The 16,678-nt window shown below is 56.0% G+C and overlaps 3 protein-coding genes across 11 annotated transcripts; 2 read left to right on the forward strand and 1 right to left on the reverse strand.

Annotated features, from left to right (window-relative positions):
• Nucleotides 1-689: 689 nt before the first annotated feature.
• Nucleotides 690-6,567, reverse strand: TRADD (TNFRSF1A associated via death domain). 5 transcript variants are annotated; one of them, XM_066242103.1, is made up of 6 exons: nt 6,362-6,567; nt 6,041-6,256; nt 2,950-3,108; nt 1,858-2,132; nt 1,579-1,774; nt 690-1,466 (listed from the first exon to the last, which is right to left on the reverse strand). In XM_066242103.1, the coding sequence occupies exons 3-6, from the start codon at nt 3,098-3,100 to the stop codon at nt 1,156-1,158; spliced, it is 933 nt and encodes a 310-aa protein (XP_066098200.1). In that variant the 5' UTR covers nt 3,101-3,108; nt 6,041-6,256; nt 6,362-6,567; the 3' UTR covers nt 690-1,155. The 5 variants fall into 5 exon arrangements, with proteins under 5 accessions (XP_066098200.1, XP_066098202.1, XP_066098199.1 ...); XM_066242105.1 differs by having other exon boundaries at nt 6,041-6,567; XM_066242102.1 differs by lacking the exons at nt 6,041-6,256; nt 6,362-6,567 and adding an exon at nt 5,738-5,852.
• FBXL8 (F-box and leucine rich repeat protein 8) lies at nt 5,868-10,656 on the forward strand. 2 transcript variants are annotated; one of them, XM_066242100.1, is made up of 3 exons: nt 5,868-5,962; nt 8,121-8,309; nt 9,418-10,655. In XM_066242100.1, the coding sequence occupies exons 2-3, from the start codon at nt 8,161-8,163 to the stop codon at nt 10,388-10,390; spliced, it is 1,122 nt and encodes a 373-aa protein (XP_066098197.1). In that variant the 5' UTR covers nt 5,868-5,962; nt 8,121-8,160; the 3' UTR covers nt 10,391-10,655. The 2 variants fall into 2 exon arrangements, with proteins under 2 accessions (XP_066098197.1, XP_066098198.1); XM_066242101.1 differs by having other exon boundaries at nt 5,889-5,962; nt 8,117-8,309; nt 9,418-10,656.
• A 578-nt stretch (nt 10,657-11,234) lies between these two features.
• On the forward strand, nt 11,235-16,078 carry HSF4 (heat shock transcription factor 4). 4 transcript variants are annotated; one of them, XM_066242095.1, is made up of 13 exons: nt 11,235-11,446; nt 12,057-12,165; nt 12,259-12,386; nt 12,478-12,602; nt 12,852-12,927; nt 13,065-13,129; nt 13,661-13,763; nt 14,033-14,157; nt 14,283-14,510; nt 15,035-15,140; nt 15,232-15,297; nt 15,415-15,484; nt 15,765-16,078. In XM_066242095.1, the coding sequence occupies exons 1-13, from the start codon at nt 11,324-11,326 to the stop codon at nt 15,914-15,916; spliced, it is 1,476 nt and encodes a 491-aa protein (XP_066098192.1). In that variant the 5' UTR covers nt 11,235-11,323; the 3' UTR covers nt 15,917-16,078. The 4 variants fall into 4 exon arrangements, with proteins under 4 accessions (XP_066098192.1, XP_066098196.1, XP_066098193.1 ...); XM_066242097.1 differs by having other exon boundaries at nt 11,310-11,446; nt 11,928-12,165; XM_066242099.1 differs by lacking the exon at nt 14,283-14,510.
• Nucleotides 16,079-16,678: the final 600 nt, after the last annotated feature.

Below are 16,678 nucleotides of genomic sequence, written 5' to 3' on the forward strand. Positions count from 1 at the left end.
TGAACCTTGACCTTCTGCTGAACTCAAAACTATAGATCCAGCTTTCCTTAAATTCTCTCCCTGGATATTCTACAGGAACATCATGCCCAGCTTGTTCCAAACAGAGCAAACACGTCACCTTTCCCAGGCCCACATGCCAGCAGGAAGCCTCACTTTTCATCCAACTGGCAAAGGCAGAAACTAGGTCTCACTTCATTCCTTATCCAGTGTTATCAGGCCTGTTATCCTTTGTCCAAAACAGCTCTGTGTTCATCTCTCCCCTCTATCTCCACTGCCACTGCCCCAGCCTGGGCCATTGTCCCTTCTCTCTCCTTTCTCATATTCACCAGCCTCCCAGCCTTCATTCCCAAAACCCTTCAAAGCCTTCTCACTGACCTACGGATAAAATCCAAACTCTGTAAAGTGGCTTGCCAGACCCCATACTCTCTACTTTCCCCACTTCTCCCTGGGTCTCTGCAAATCCACCCACCCCTAGATCTAGCCACTCAAACTTTGTTCTTCTAACAACCCTCCCTCTCACCTCCCTCAAGACCACACCAGCAGCTGGCTATGTCCAGGACATTGCTCTACTCTCAGTGCCCACCCCCCACTCTCTCCCATGTTCACACTCATATCTCTCCCAGGAAGCCTAACCCCTAATCTGGGTTAGGCCCCTCTTTAGTGCTCCCACAATTACTTGTATTTTTCTCATCAAGAAACATTAATGTTTTATTACTATTTGGTGTCCCATACTGAGTGTGAACTGAGGGCAGGCAGGATTGTCTACTTTGTTTACCACAGTATTTGCAGTACCCTGTATGATGCCTAAAACACAACAGGTGTCTAATGAGTTGATTGTTCAATGAGTGAAGAAACAAGAGCTAGCCAGAAGCCCCTCTTCTGGGGTGGGTGAGGTGAGGCCGACCTCTGCAGCAGATCACCCTCACAGACTGTCTCTATTGTAGTATCTGGGGCCGAATCCCCAATGGTACCCCAGCAGGCATGGTCGGTGTTTATCTGGCTCCTGGAGAAGGCAGTCAACTCTGCCCAGCACCTGGAGCAAATAGGGTTATAAGTCCTGTGGATGTACAGATCAGCAGTAGCAGCAGAAGGGACCCGGGTGCTCCAAACCCTGGCTGAACAACTGGACGACCTCCCTTTTGTCTGCTACCCAGCCTAGGCCTGACCATCGTCGGGATTTGCCAGGCCCAGCAAGTCCTCTGCCAGGCTGGTGAGCTCGTTCTCCTCCAGCGCCTCCACCAGGCGCTGCAGTGTGGCTCGACGGCCCTCAGCTTGCACAAAGCGCCGCAGTAGCTGGAAGGCTTGCTCGTACAGCCCCTCGCGCTCATACTCATAGGCCAGAGAGTCGAGGGCTGGGTCCCGCAGCGCACGACAGCCTCGCTGCAGGGTGCGCCCAACCTTGCGCCATTTGAGGCCCACTAAGCGTGCGAATGTCTGCTGGTCCTGCAGGCTTAGCGGCCGGTTCACTGCGGGGGTGATGGGAAACAGAGTGAACTTGGGGGGGGGGGGCGAGGGCGGCAGACAAGTACCCGTACATTCCTGCCCCTTGATTTCCCGGTGACCCTGTCTGTGCCTCACCTACGGGCTGACCCTGGAACAGAAAAGTCTGGCCAGATACCGGCAGTGGCGGCTTCTCCTCCGATGGAGAAGGGGTCAGGAACTGCGAGGAGGCAGGAGCTTCCACGTTGCCACCCTGGCCCCCCGCGCCATCGCAGGTCAGATGCCGGAGAGCATCCTCCAACTCAGCGAGTTCCTCGTCCCGGAGCCGGTCAGGCTAGAGAGGGGAGTGCGCCGTCAGTAGAGGCATTAGCCATGAATCCCTGCCCCACCCCCGCTCTGGACCCAGCCGGGCCGCACCTTCTGGCCGAAGATACAACTCAAACAACGCTCCTCATCCGTCAGCAAGGAGTCCAGCACCTCCACGCCCGCGCGCAGCTCCAGTTGCAATGGCAGGGAGTGCAGGGTGAGCCCTGCGGCCAAGTAGCGCTCCAGCGCCGTGCGCAGCGTCCCCTCGCGGTAGGCGCGGAGGAAGCGGCCGCAGGGCTGGCGTCCGCAGAAACGCAGCTGTACAATCAGCTGCGAATCGCTGCGGTGTATCTTGAGCATCTGCAACACGTCCGGGCTCCCGCTCTCTGCAGAGGCGGTCAGTCAGGCGCCAGGTGGTCCCCAAGCGGTCGTTGGAGGGGTAAAGCTCGCAATCAGACCCCCTCCCTACCCCCCGACCTAGGGGCGCCGGGCTTACCCCTGAGCTCTCAGCCAGAAAACAAAATTGACATACTAGAGTGAAAGCCAGGACCTATCACAGGGAGTGGGTACCACCCTAGCCCCACTCCTAGAGTCCCATATTAAGATGGGGCAAAAGGACGTGGGGAGAGACTTTGCAGCACAGAGAGGGGCAAATGCCCTGGGCAGCCAAGCTGACTGGGTAGGTGGTAGCAAGCGGGGTGGGGAAGGGATGAGAGGTCTCCTGCTGCCCGGGAAGGAAAGGGGCTCGGCTGCTCTGGGGCCCTAGTGGGATCCCCTAACCGGGTTCAGCCTCCTGTCACCTCTGCTCGGACAAGAGAAAGGAGGAGCCAAAAGTAGGTACAGGGAAGGAGTCTTGGGCAAGGAATGCTGCAGTGAAAGAGGAAAAGAGAGAGATGTGCAATTAGTAGAAAGCAGTAAGCTGGCTGGTTTGAGGAGTGGGAGACATGAAGCAGCGGAACGTTAGTGAATACATAAGTAAATCATACACAGACACATGTCTACACTTAAGGGCACATATGAGGAGTAACAGAGAAGACAGCCTAAGCAACCAGTCCACCTCCTCTCCTTCCCATGCACAAGCCCACAGAGCTCAAGTGGTGTAGGGTAGAGGTGGGGGGGGGGGGTGTCTCAGCCCTTGGCCCTGCCCACAAAAGGTCCCAGACCCAGGCTGCTCCTTTCTCTCCAAGTGACCCAACCACACACCTGCCAATACAGTCCGCAGAGCCTTGTACACTGCCACCTTCTGCTGGGGGTGCGCATAGGCATCCGACAGGACCACCTTGTCCAGCGAGGACTCCACAAACAGGTATGCACTGCCCACCCACTCCTCGAGCCCATTTGGCCCAGCAGCCATCTTGCCTCCTGGAGATGCAGATGAGTATCCAGATCACCCCCAACCCAGTCCTGGAGATAACTGTACAGTCCCACACGATCCAGCTGGCACACTTGTGAGGGGAAGTTCATCCTCCCACAGGCAGCCCCTTGTGTGTCTGGCTCTGCATAGCCCAGCCCAAACTTGCAGTGAGGACTGTCCCTCCACTGACTTTTCAAAAAAAAGCCCAGAGTCACAATGGAGAGAGGAGAGGTACTATCCTGCAGTGGAGGCAAAGAAGTTATTCCCCAACCTCAGGCCAAGCTGTCTCTTACCAAAGCTGACAGGAGACACTTTCATCCTGGATGGTGCCTATGCCCCACAACCAACCAGACCCATGTCCCAGAATGCCCTCAGCTTGAACTTGAGCCCCAGTATCCCTTAGGACCACAGCCCACACGCCTCCCTCAGCAGTTTTGTCACCTGTATTCCTACTATACATTCTGACTTCACTTCAAAGGACACTTGTAGTTTGTGCCTGTCCAGACACCTTTCACCAATCCTGACTGACCTTTGGGGACTTCTCTTTTCCCTTTTAATCCATATGCTTGTTGGGAGGGTTAACCCCACTCCCTAGCTCCAGGTGTGGGCATGTGAAACAGGTCTGGCCAATTTGCATATTCCATTCTCTTTCCTAAAATGACTAGTTCAGAGTTGGGTAGATTCAAGATGGAGCAAGCAACCTGCAACTTTGGCTGGACCAATAGGAAAGAGACACTAGTTTCCCTTCCCTTGGGGCTGAGCTGGCAGGAAGGGGAGGTCTCCGTCCTTTGCCACTGCTTGGGAAGAGCCCAACTGAAAATGAAACTGACATAGAAGGAAACAGCCTGAGAGGAAGAGGTACACTCCTAACTGCATTATGCCCCTGGGTCTAGCTGCACTCTGGCTTTTCAGTTGTAAACTAAACCATTCCTTTTCCTTCTAAAGTACTTGGAGCTGAGCTCTGGTCTTATGCAGCTAAAGTTGTTCTATTACAGATACTTTCCCTGTTCAGAGACAGTCTGGGCATCCTGGTTCTAGTATCTCCTCCATCTACTGACAAAATCCTAGCCCTAGATCAGGAGGCAAAATTCCCAGCCAGAGAAGCATTGCACTGTGCCGGGAGGCCTGCCTCTTCCTTCCTGCCTCACCTAAGGCAACATCTCACCCATACCTATAAAAATGGGCTCAAGACCCTACCTCCTATGCCATCAGCCATACTTCTTTACTATCTGGTCTTTGGTATTTACATATGTGGTCTAGTTGTGCTGAGCCCCAGCTGTGAGCACCCTGGACTGACCTACTGCTCTGGGCAGGACAGATAGAGTGGCCCCAACTGGCATCCATTTACATGAGGAACAGGGAACCTCAAGGGAGGGATGCCAGGAGGAGCCAGGACCACAACCTTGGGCATTGTTGGGGAGGTTGTTTCAGATGTGTCCCCAGACCTTATGGATCTGAGCACAGAGGACATGCCTTTGAGTTCCCCTCCCCCATACCAATAACCTTTTGGTAGACAGTATATTAATACTTGTGTATGTATCCAAAGCAATGTCTATGGGGATGGCAGAAGATTTGAGAGATTTTAGTTCTCCTTCTATTTACCAATATTCTACTTTACATAAAATAGGCACATTTGCTTTGTGCTAAAATGGCAAAATATAAAATAAAATGTTCTTCTTAAAAAGCAAGAAAGTAAAATAAAAAAACAAAGACGGGGTGAGTCTCTGTAGGCGACAAGTGAGGCCAGGTAGAGACAAGTGGGAAGCCCTGGGGATGCGGCCCAGGGAAGAAGAGAGTAAAAACCTGCCCTGGGAACGTTTGCTCTTTCATGTCTTCTCAGACCCTTAACTTGAAGGTGCTCTCCCGATGGATGTGGTCCTGCTCCAAGGAGTGGGAATAGGGGTCAGGGTGGAGCCAGAGTCTGCCCAGCAGGCCTTACAGGTGGGCACTGGAAACTTGGAGAAAAGGGACGCTCCATCACACTCACTAGGACTGGACAAATAGGGTAAGGCAAACAGGTCTGCCGGGACCCTTGGCTCCATGTCCCCTTGGGAACCACTTCCTACGTGCCCTTTCACAGAAGCCCCTCCTCGGGAAGCCCCGCGCCTCACCCTTCCGGAGTTCGCCTTTCTTTGGGTCGGGCCGTGCTAGGTCTTGGAAAGGCTTAGCTGGACTGAGACTGCGGGCCAGCGCTCCATTAACACACTCTACAGTCCCCAAGCAGCCCCACCTCGGGCCAGATGGGTGGCGACGGCCTGTGGGCGTGGCCCCTGGAGGATTGAAAGTTTGCAACTTCCAGCGTGTAGGAGGGCGCGCCCCCTACTCCTCTTCCGAGCTCTGGAGGGGAGCTCCCCAGCCTCCCACTAGCTCACCTTAATGCTGGGATTTCGCACGCGCATCTGGCTGGGGAGGTCAAGAGGTCTCTGCTCTCAGATCCGTTCAGAACCAGCCCCTAGCTGGGACAAGGAACCTACGGGGACCCAGGTCTGTACCCTCTTTCCCGCCTCCCACGGAAACAGCCTAATAGGCCCGGCCGGGGCAGCCGCTGTTGACAACCGTGCCGCACCCAAGCTCCTGAACCAGGATCCACCTCTGCTCCCGCCAGTACCGGGAAGCCCACACACCCTCTGCACTAACCTGGCCGCCCCGGCCCGGCCCGGCCCGGCCCGGATTCCCACGCCCGCCCGGCTCCACTGGATCCGCGCTGCTTCCGGGTGTGCGCGGAGCGCAGGGGCGGTGCCCGAGCCGCCCGGTCCGCCCCGGCATCCCGCCTCCTGAGCTCCCGGCAGCTCCTTCCCGCTCACAGTCCTCCAACGCGAGTCCCCAGCCCAGGGGCAAAGCACACCAGGTCCGCTTTAACAGGTAAGACACTGGCACCCGAGGTTAGACCGCAGGAAAAACTGCCCCCGGCAAGGGGCCTTGGGGATTTGTGGCTCTTACAGGGCCGCAGATCTCCAGGGTGAAAGCTGCCCCGCTTCCTCAGGGGGAAACAAGGGGGCGTCTCGTGGGGCCAGAATGTTCTGGTGCTCGATGATCTCTGATCTCTGCTATTCACTGACATTTAAGACGGGGTGCCGGTGGGTTCCAGGTTCAGGCCTGATTGAAGGTATCAGAACTTCCAGGATACACGCGCCAATTCCAGCAGGGACCGTTAGCCTGGAAAATACGGGGAAATAGAAAACTGACAAGTGATGTGAAACATTGTGTACGAAAAATTTCAAGAACCTTAAAATAAAGTTGGCAACTTAAAAGGATGCACACTGTCCAACAACGCCGGACTCGGAAAGGCGGCGCTCCGGGTGGATCTGCGGAATTTCAGCCTAGTCTGAACCGCGCCAACGGGAACCTGGGCTGCTCGGAGGTCAAGATGCGAACTTGAACCCGGGGCCCCTCGGGTCCCAGAGCCCCAAACTTTTCTCCCACCGGCCTTTCATTGGAAGGACTCAGAAAGTCTTTCCCTGAGGGAGGAGGGGGGAAGGGAAGGAGCCACTCCTCTCCGGGCGAATTCAGCTGTGCCCCGCCTTCTCCTCAGGCTTCCTGATTGGCTTATGGTCCCTGCCACTTAAAACTCTTCGCTAATGCTCCCGCCCTATTAACCCTTTGTCACTCTCTAGGGTCTGTACGGGGTTTTTCAATTTGGGACATATGGAGCCAACCGGCGCTTGTTGAAATTCAGTCTTGGGCCTACTCTTTCCGGAGACCCTGATTTAGTGTGTGGAGCCGTGGATTCTGTATTGGGAACAAGTGTCCAAGTGGCTCTATAATCCCTCACGGTCTGAGAATCCCTTATTTCAGTGATCCTCCAGGTGGGGGTTGGGCCCAGTCCTTCCCTAGTACGCAGGGTTGAAGTTGGGAGGGAAGCAGTACAGTGATCCTGGTAGACAGCTCTGAGTGTGTATAGGAAGGCCAGGAGAGGAGGCAGGCTCTGAGCTCAGGGTGAGGGAGGACCAGGTTGTTCCGCAGTCAGAGCCTATGCAGCTGCCCTCCAACTAACCTAGAGAAGACTTCATTCAGTAACTGGGAGAAAGACACATTTCCTAGGCAACCCAAGAATTCTCCCAAGTGCAGAAAACCCTCCACCCTGCATAACAAACCAACCAACATCAGAACAAAGGGTGAGAAAAAGGCATGTAAATTGCTTCTACCAACTTAAGCAAGCAAGTGAAGTGGGGGGATGAGACGAGTACAAATACTCAGCTTCATAACCAGTATGGAGGTGTGGGGGAAGAACTTAGCCTTTGACTAAGCCTTAAACTGTGAGGGCTTTGCCAGCTTGCAGTCTCCCACAGTATTGGTTTTTGTTTTTTTGTGTGCTTTTTTACAGAGAGAGGGACAGATAGGGACAGACAGGCAGGAATGGAGAGAGATGAGAAGCATCAATCATCAGTTTTTCACTGCGACACCTTAGTTGTTCATTGATTGCTTTCTCATATGTGCCTTGACGGGGGGGGGGGGGCTACAGCAGACCAAGTAACCCCTTGTTCAAGCTAGCAACCTTGGGTCCAAGCTGGTGAGCTTTGCTCAAACCAGATGAGCCCGTGCTCAAGCTGGCGACCTTGGGGTCTCGAACCTGAGTCCTCTGCATCCCAGTCCGATGTTCTATCCACTGCACCACCACTGGTCAGGCCACAGTATTGTTCTTGATTAACTTCATGCATAGATTGTGGTTGCGTTTCTTCTAACATTATATAAAGTGGGTATGTTTTTTTCCAACACAAATGATAAAGTAATTTGAAGGAGAATCAGAAATCTTTTCACATCCAAAGCTGACCAAGGGTTTGAGACCTATGCAGTAGCACGAGCCCATGCTTGGCTTAGTAACTTGGTTAAATGCTCTGTTGTCACTGACTTGAGTTTCTAATGTTTTTGAACAAAGGGTGCAGCATTTTCATTTTTCACTGAGCTCTGCAAAATATGTAGCAGTTCCTGGGCCACAAGCATTGCCATACATAGGCTCCAGTGTTCCCCTCAACACTCTGGCCTTCCTGAGCCCAGAGACGTCCCTCTCTCTCCAAGCCAGAGCTGCTAGGAGCTGCTGAGCCCCCACCCCACGAAGGGCAATGACTGAACCAGAGCAACTGCCTGAGGAGGTGTTGGCACTCATCTTCTGTCACCTGTCCCTGCCAGACCGTGCTGCCGCTGCCAGGGTCTGCAGAGCCTGGGCTGCTGCTGCCACCTGTAGTGCTGTGTGGCATGACACGAACATCAGGTGAGCCAGTTCTTACCCTCCTTCCTCTTGCCACACTCCAGTCTTCACCCTCTCTTTGTGGAGTCAGGGATTGGGAAGATTCAGTGACTCTCCCCATATTAAAAACCATAATCAACTGACCAGGCAGTGGCTCAGTGGATAGAGCAGCGACTGGGATGCGGAGGACCCAGGTTCGAGACGCTGAGGTCGCCAGCTTGAGCGCGGGCTCATCTGGATTAAGCAAAAAAAGCTCACCAGCTTGGACCCAATGTCGCTGGCTCGAGCAAGGGGTCACTCGGTCTGCTGAAGGCCCGCTGTCAAGGCACATAGGAGAAAGCAATCAATGAACAGCTAAAGTGTTGCAATGCGCAACGGAAAAACTAATGATTGATGCTTCTCATCTCTTCATTCCTGTCTGTCCCTGTCTATCCCTCTCTCTGACTCTCTCACTGTCTCTGTAAAAAAACAAAAAACCCATAATCATTACTAACATTTATTGACTGCCTATTATTATGTATCAACCATTGTTCTAAGTGCCTCACATATATTAATAGCTAGTATTATCTCCATTGTACAGATAGGAAATTGAGGCAGAGTGAGTTACTTCCTTTAAGTCACTCAGCTAAGGAGTGGCAAAGGCAGAACGTGAATTTGGCCATGCTCCAAAATCACTAAGAAATCCCAGTTCCTAAAAATCCTGGCTCTCTCCCTGCCAGGGTTTCAACTTGTGGCAGACACGTCCAGTTCTTTTTTTTTCTTTAATTATTGTTTTTAGAGAGATAAACATCCATTTGTTGTTTCACTTATTTGTGCATTCATTGGTTGATTCTTGTATGTGCCCTGATAGAGGACTGAACCACAACCTTGGTGTACAGGGATGACCCTCTAATCAACTGAACTATTTGGTTAGGGCTGAAGTCTTCTAAAGGGATAGGATGGGAGCTCCCTCCTAGCATTAGTGGCTAGCTTGGGGTAACTAGAAATGGTCGGGACAGGGAGATGTGGGGGTGAGGGTAGAAAGTGGGGACAGTAGGTGCAACTCAAGCTGAGGAATGGGTAGAGTCTTCTCTTCAGCTTGCGGGGGTGGGGGGGGACATAGATGCTTCTTTTCCACCCCTCTAACCCCAAGTTGCGACTGTGAGCGAGAAGGCATGGTGCTACCTTATCTGTCCTCCTGCCTGGACCACATTCACAACCTGCGGCTAGAATTTGAGCCTTCGAGGAAGCCAAGCCGCCAGGTGGCCACGGAGCTGTTGACTGCATTGGCGGGCTGTACCCCAGGTCTTCGAGGCCTGTGCCTGGAGTGCCGCGGAGAAAAGCCGCTCTTCGACGCGGGCCGGGATGTCCTGGACGCGGTACATGCTATTTGCAGTACAGCTCGGGCGCTGCGTCACCTCGACCTGCGGTGCTTGCCCTTCACTTTGGACGATACGCTGGTGCTACAGGTGGCACGCGGCTGCCCCGAGCTCCGCAGCCTTTTCCTGAACAACTGTACACTGGTGAACAGCGTGGGGCCGGGGGCCGTGCTCGAGCTACTAGAGGCCTGCCCGCGCCTGTGCACCCTCGGCCTGCACCTGGCCAGCCTGTCACACACCGCCCTCGAGGTGCTGGCAGCACCGGACCGCGCACCTTTCTCGCTCCTGGCCCTGAGATGCGCCTGCCCTGAGGATGCACGTGCCCCTCCTCTGCCCAACGAAGCCTGGGCCGCGTTGCGCCACCGCCATCCGGGACTGGCTGTGGAGGTGGAACTGGAGCCAGCACTACCTGCTGAGAGTGTGACTCGTGTCCTGCAGCCAGCAATGCCAGTGGCTGCGCTGCACCTCTGCCTCTCTGGGGACACTGTAGGCTCGGTGCGCTTCGCAGCACTATACTACGCTGCAACCTTGCACGTGCTCGAGGTGCGCACCACCGCCTCCGCGGAGCTGGATGCCTCTCTGGAGTTGCTAGCTGCGCGCTGCCCAGGTCTGCGCGGGGTGCACTGTTTTTGCGTGGTGAGACCATCGGTTCTGCACGCCTTCCGCGCACACTGCCCGCGCCTGCGCAGCTACACCCTCAAACTAAGGCGGGAGCCACATCCCTGGCGGCCCACGCTTGTCGAGTGATGGAGAAAGCCCTATGCCGCCCCAGCAGGCGTGTGGCTGTGAGATAATGTTTGCCCAAGTGCGGGTCAACTGCTAACCTGCTCCTTCAGGACTCTGTTGTCTCTTGTGCCTCTTGGGGATTGAGGGGACGGGAGTATGCCCTGGGTGTACTTGATGCTAACATCTGCAGACACCCACTGTCCCCGCGGTACTGTGATCACCCTCCTCCAACCTCTCCCTCTTCTGCAAACGAACACTAACGCTGCGCTAGCCCTGCAGCTGGGCGTGGGGTGGGCGGGGAGGGCACAAGCTCAGGCCAAGCCTCAGTGAAATAAATCCTACACTATCTCTACGTCCAAGTAAAAGACCCAGTCAGCTCTGAAGGGGGAGGGCAAAGATCCGACAGAGGTCCGAGGGGCCGTCCAAGCAGGAGTAGGAGAGATTGAGACTTCAAGGTCCGTTGTACTGACGCAGATGTGGGAGTCATGGGCGGGGCACTCCTTATCCTGGGAATGACAACGCCCCAGAGCTCGGCAGGAAGGTGTCCGCTTCTCCTCCCTTCCTCCCTCCCCCGCCCCTCTCTGACCACTCTACCCGAGGCTTCACTGTGCCCATGACCATCGCTTTCTAAGACTTTTCCAGCTCATACCAGGCTGCCCATGGACTATTTCTCCCAAATAACAACAGAAGAGACAGCAGGTCTGAGAAGGGTGGAACTCGAACCCAGGTCTCCCTCTTCCCCACACCCCGGTACACACCTCCGATCAGCCTGCCCTTTCTGTCTACGGTACTGCGGCCCGGCTGAGCCCCGCCCCGCGGACTTGCACGTGGGCCCCACCTGACCCGGCGCTGGGAGGCGGAGTAGGGCGGGGCGGGCGGCAAACACAGCACTTGCCCCGGCTTTGGCTGGCCAGCCGCGGCCCGGCCCAGCGTTTAGCGGGCCGAGACCGCGCCATGCAGGAAGCGCCAGCCGCGCTGCCCACGGAGCCGAGCCCCAGCCCAGTGCCTGCCTTCCTCGGCAAGCTATGGGCGCTGGTGGGCGACCCAGGCACCGACCACCTGATCCGCTGGAGCCCGGTGAGGGCTGGGGCCCCTCGACTTCCCCAGTGGTACCCGGGATTCCTCCATGTCAGTGAGCAGTGAGCATCCACTCCCGCCCAACCCGCGCCTGGGACGCTGCTGTGGGTCTCTCGATTCAGCGGTCCAAAGTAGTTCATCTTGGTAGGGGGTGTGCGAGATGGAGGTGAGGTGACTTCTGGGTGAGGAAAGAATAGTAGCCTTCTGGAGACCTAAAACCCGAAGAATCTTTCTGGTCATTTAGTTCCCACACCACCCATCAGACAGATCGGGAAACAGAGGCCAGAAGAGAAGGGCTGGGTCTGGTTCTATCTCAGAGTCACATCACGGGTCTGGAACCCAGTGTGGCCCCTGCACCTCCTTTCTGAGAACCAAAAGGGAGTCTGGGTCAGGCTGGGGTAGGGATTCATTGTGATCGCCCCAGACTAGGCCTCAGAACTGGTTCTAGCCTGGTTTTGTCCCTTGTCCCCATAAGCGACAGGCCTGGTCCTTAGAGTGAGAGCGTGTGTGCACACTCGCCAGAGTGCGGGCCTGGCTGTGGGCGAGCACCGCTCACTGTATTGTCCGGTCTCCGCCCGCACGGTGGGTGGGAGGGCGGCATTATCCGCAGAGCGGGACCAGTTTCCTTGTAAGCGACCAGAGCCGCTTCGCCAAGGAAGTGCTGCCCCAGTACTTCAAACACAACAACATGGCGAGCTTTGTTCGGCAACTCAATATGTGTGAGTACCTAGGGCCCAGCGGGAAGTAGGGGTAAGTGACTCGACGCGTGGGGATGAGGCAATCGATTTACGGCTCCACGCCCCACTTCCTAGACGGCTTTCGAAAGGTGGTGAGCATCGAGCAGGGCGGCCTGCTCAGACCCGAGCGCGACCACGTTGAGTTCCAACACCCGAGCTTCGTGCGTGGCCGCGAGCAACTACTGGACCGCGTGAGGCGCAAGGTGGGAGCCAGCAAACCGGGGTGGGGGTGTTGGACGGGCTGAGCCTGTTTTATGTGACTCAGGCCCGTGGATGTTCCTCAACTGCATGCAGGTACCTGCGCTGCGCGGGGATGAGGGCCGCTGGCGCCCCGAGGACCTGGGCCGGCTGCTGGGCGAGGTGCAGGCTTTGCGGGCAGTGCAGGAGAGCACCGAGGCGCGGCTGCGGGAGCTCAGGCAGTGCGGGGGAGGGGGCGTTGGGGGGGGGGAGGCAGGGGCGGGGATCTGGGTGAGAGGACAGTGCGGTTTGGGGTAGTAGCTCTTCGCTCAAGCCTTGGCGCCTTCATCCAGACGAAATGGGCCAGGCCATGAAACTGTTCTCTATGGATGGATGATCGTCAGGGTGGTCGCCTTGGGGCAGGCCATTCCGTGGGGAGTGGTGACTGGGCGAACTCTCACGCCTCAGCACCCTCCCACCCCTTCCTCCAGGCAGAACGAAATCTTGTGGAGGGAGGTGGTGACGTTGCGGCAGAGCCACGGTCAGCAGCAGCGGGTCATTGGCAAGGTGTTCCTCTCCCCCACCCCATTTCCCTCTCCCATTCCTGAATACCCCTCTTTGCCCAGTCTTCTAACCCACCTGGAAGTGCCTTGTTAGAACGGGGCACATCCAAAGGATGAATTAACCCTTTGCTTCCTCTTTAGCTGATCCAGTGCCTCTTTGGACCGCTTCAGGCTGGATCCAGCAGCACGGGAGCTAAGAGAAAGCTGTGAGTGAGAAAGCTAGGGGCACTCCCCCGCCCCTCCCCCATCCAGCGCCCCCTCTGCGAAAGGCCTCTGCAGGGACTCCTCCTCCAGAAATCCCTTCATTGGGAATCCTCATCCCCCCACCCCACACCAGTCTTCCTCACCCCGTAGCCATCACCCCAAGAATCTCCTTCCAAAACTTTCCCCCTTCTCCTCCCCAAGTTCACCACCAACCCCTTTCTCAGATCCCTCAGTCCCAGGGCCTTATCCCCAAATTTCCACCCCAGCAGCCCCTTCCCCCTCACCCCAAAGCATCCCAACATCGGAGGGTCTGGGGCTCAAACCATGCTCCCTCCCTCCCTTCTCTACCTCAAAAGGGCCCCCATTTCTGGGGGGAGCCTCTTCTGCCTCCAGCATGTGACTGATGCCCTGGCAACAGGCCTCAGCTCTGCTGACTTGGCTGCTGGGGCCTGTGGGAGGGAGGTGGTGCAGACTGAGGGGCATGGGAGATGAACCTACCCAGCTCCCTGCCTGGGCCCTGCCGCCCTGCATAGGTCCCTGATGTTGGATGAGGGGAGCTCATGCCCAACGCCAGCCAAATTCAGTGCCTGCCCCCTACCTGGTGCCCTTCTGCAGGACCCCTACTTCATCCAGTCGGTAGGTTTTGCTTTTCCTTTCTTCCCTAGGTCACAGCTGGGCTTATGGAGAGCTTATTCCTTTTACACATTCCTCCCCAAATTCCTCTACCCCAAATAAAGAAGATGGAGGTCAGTGTCCCCTGCTACACACACACACACACACACACACACACACACCAGACTAGGCTCCCCAACATGGGCTGCAAACCTTCCCCCTTAGACCTGCTCCATATGTCCTGCTTGGGTTCTGGCTCATCCTATGGCCTGAGCCTAATCTCCTACTTACAGCCCCCAGAAACCACTTCAGGCTTCAGCAGTCCTCACAGGGCCAGGGGCCCCATCATCTCTGACATCCCAGAAGACTCTCCATCTCCTGAAGGGGTTAAGCTTTCTCCCTCCGGTGGAAGCAGGAGGTAAGAGGGACACACTTGGACTGTCCTCTGGGGAGCCTATGGGGGAGAGCCTGGCAGCTCAGATGGCTTTGGGGGTAGGGGAGAGGTCAGTGCCAGGGTCTGGTTGAAGCTTTTCTCTGGTGCAGGGAGAAGGGCCTGGCATTGCTCAAAGAAGAGCCGGCCAGCCCAGGGGGGGAAGGCCAGGCCGGGCTGGCCCTGGCCCCAAACGAGTGTGACTTCTGCGTGACAGCCCCCCCACCGCTGCCTGTGGCTGTGGTGCAGGCCATCCTGGAAGGGAAAGGGAGCTTCAGCCCTGAGGGGCCCAGGAATGCCCAACAGCCTGACCCAAGGGGTTCCAGGGAGGTACCTGACAGGTGAGCAGAGAGCCCATTCTTGACTGTGAGTCCTGTGGGCCACTTTGGCAGTTAGACCAGCACTAAGTAGGCCCCTGAAACTTCCCAGCCTTGTCTGCCCCTGGTGGCTGAGGGGGACGTTAGGTACTATGATCTGACCTGGTTTCTCAGAGATGCTCTAAGGGGTACCACCATTAGAGGTCCTGGAAAGTGGAAACATCTCGGCGGTCGGGCTCAGGAAATTAAACAAGTCCATTGGGGCGGTTATAGATTGTAAAGTACACAACAGTTTAAGAACTACTGGTATTGGCAGTTGCATAAGGAGGGGACACATCCCAAGACCCTAGCTCTATAACCCAAACCTTAGGCCAAAAGTAGGAGGCAGAAGCACTCTATGTGCTCCTCCATGGGTATGTGAGGAGGGGGGTCCTCTCCTAGCACTTTCTAGATATTGTCAGATTTAGATCCTGATGTATCCAGATCCCTTGGGACCTAATTGGGAGAGTGGAGGTTACTGCAGGCCAACAGCAGTTCTCTGTGCACAGGGGGCCTCTGGGCCTGGAGAGGGGGAGCCGGAGCCCCGAGATTCTGCTGCCTTCAATGCTACTTCGAGCTCCCCCAGAATGTATGGAGCCTGCAGGGCCCCTGGACGTGAGTGCACCTTCAGCAGGGCATAGGGCTGGATAGGGTCCAGCTGCCTGTGCAGTCTGGGAAGGGCACTGCTGACCTGGAGCTTCCCCAGGTGCTGGGCCCCAGCCTTGAAGGGAGGGAATGGACCCTGATGGACTTGGACATGGAGCTGTCCCTGGTAAGATGGGGGTGGGGGGCTAGGGTTGCTGAGCCAAGCCCGTTGGTCCATGACTGTCCTCTCAGCCTAAGCCCCAGCTCCCTTCCCCAGTTGCTTCATGGGGTTCTCCCAATACAGATGCAGCCCTTGGTTCCAGAGAAGGGTGAGACTGAGCTGACGGTCAAGGGGTTAAATTCTCCAAGTCCAGGTAATGGTGTGGTGACTCAGGACCTGTGGGAGGCCCTGATTGGCCAGAGCAACTATGATTGGGTGGGCTGGGCAGTTTGTGTTTTGGGGGACATCCTTAGAGTTCAGGCTGCCCTGCAGAGAGCTACCTCACCCATCATCTCCTCACCACTGAGTGAAAACAGAGAGGTTGAGAATGGATGTTTAATCCTAGCAGACTAGAGGGCAAGAGGGCTGAGGCTTTCCTTCCCTGAAGAAAGCGGGATGTTTGTCCCTACTGAGCACAGCCTTACTCCTCCTAGGGAAGGACTCTACACTTGGGACACCACTCCTGCTGGACGTCCAAGCAGCTTTAGGAGGTCCAGCTCTCAGCCTGCCTGGAGCTTTTACTATTTACAGTACCCCTGAGAGCCGGCCCTCCTACCTGGGCCCAGGGGCTGATCCCTCCCCCTGAGACCCTCTCCAGTCTGAAGCCAGCCTGGCTGAGGGCTGGCCTGCAGCCTTGGGCCCGTCTCTGCTTTCTGGCACCCCCTGGCGAAGGCTGACCCAAGACCCTGCTACTCAGCTGCCCCTTTCCACTACCAAGTTGTGCACATAAACCGCATTTTTTTCTGTTTCTGGTCTCTTTTCTCTACCAACCTGGGAGCATAGAAATAATGGGGGAGGAGGGGCAATTTGGCATTCGTTGAAGCATCCAGGTCCTAGGGCTTTTTATTTTATTTTTTATTTATTTGTTTTTTTGGTGACAGAGACTGAGCGAGACAGACAGACAGGAAGGGAGAGAGATGAGAAGCATCAATTCTTTGTTGTGGCACCTTAGTTGTTCATTGATTGCTTTCTCATATGTGCCTTGATGGGGGGGGGGGGGCTACAGCAGACCAAGTGACTCCTTGCTCAAGCCAGCGACCTTGGGCTCAAGCTGGTGAGCCTTGCTCAAACCAGATGAGCCCGCGCTCAAGCTGGCAACCTCGGGGTTTCAGCTTGGGTCCACCTTGTCCCAGTCCCACGCTCTATCCACTGCGCCACCGCCTAGTCAGACGGTCCTAGGGCTTTAATGGAGAAACCCCTGAAGAGTGGAACGCTTGGGGAGCCTGCTCTTAATTCTCCTGCTTAGGCCCGGATCCTCCGGCCAGGATCCGGAGCTGGTGCTCAGCCACTGCATTCTTCGCGAAGTGGGGGCTTTGGTGGTTACACTCAGCCCCGCAATAAATCCGCT

Source organism: Saccopteryx bilineata, chromosome 9, assembly GCF_036850765.1.
Source record: "Saccopteryx bilineata isolate mSacBil1 chromosome 9, mSacBil1_pri_phased_curated, whole genome shotgun sequence".
Taxonomy (NCBI): Eukaryota; Metazoa; Chordata; class Mammalia; order Chiroptera; family Emballonuridae; genus Saccopteryx; species Saccopteryx bilineata.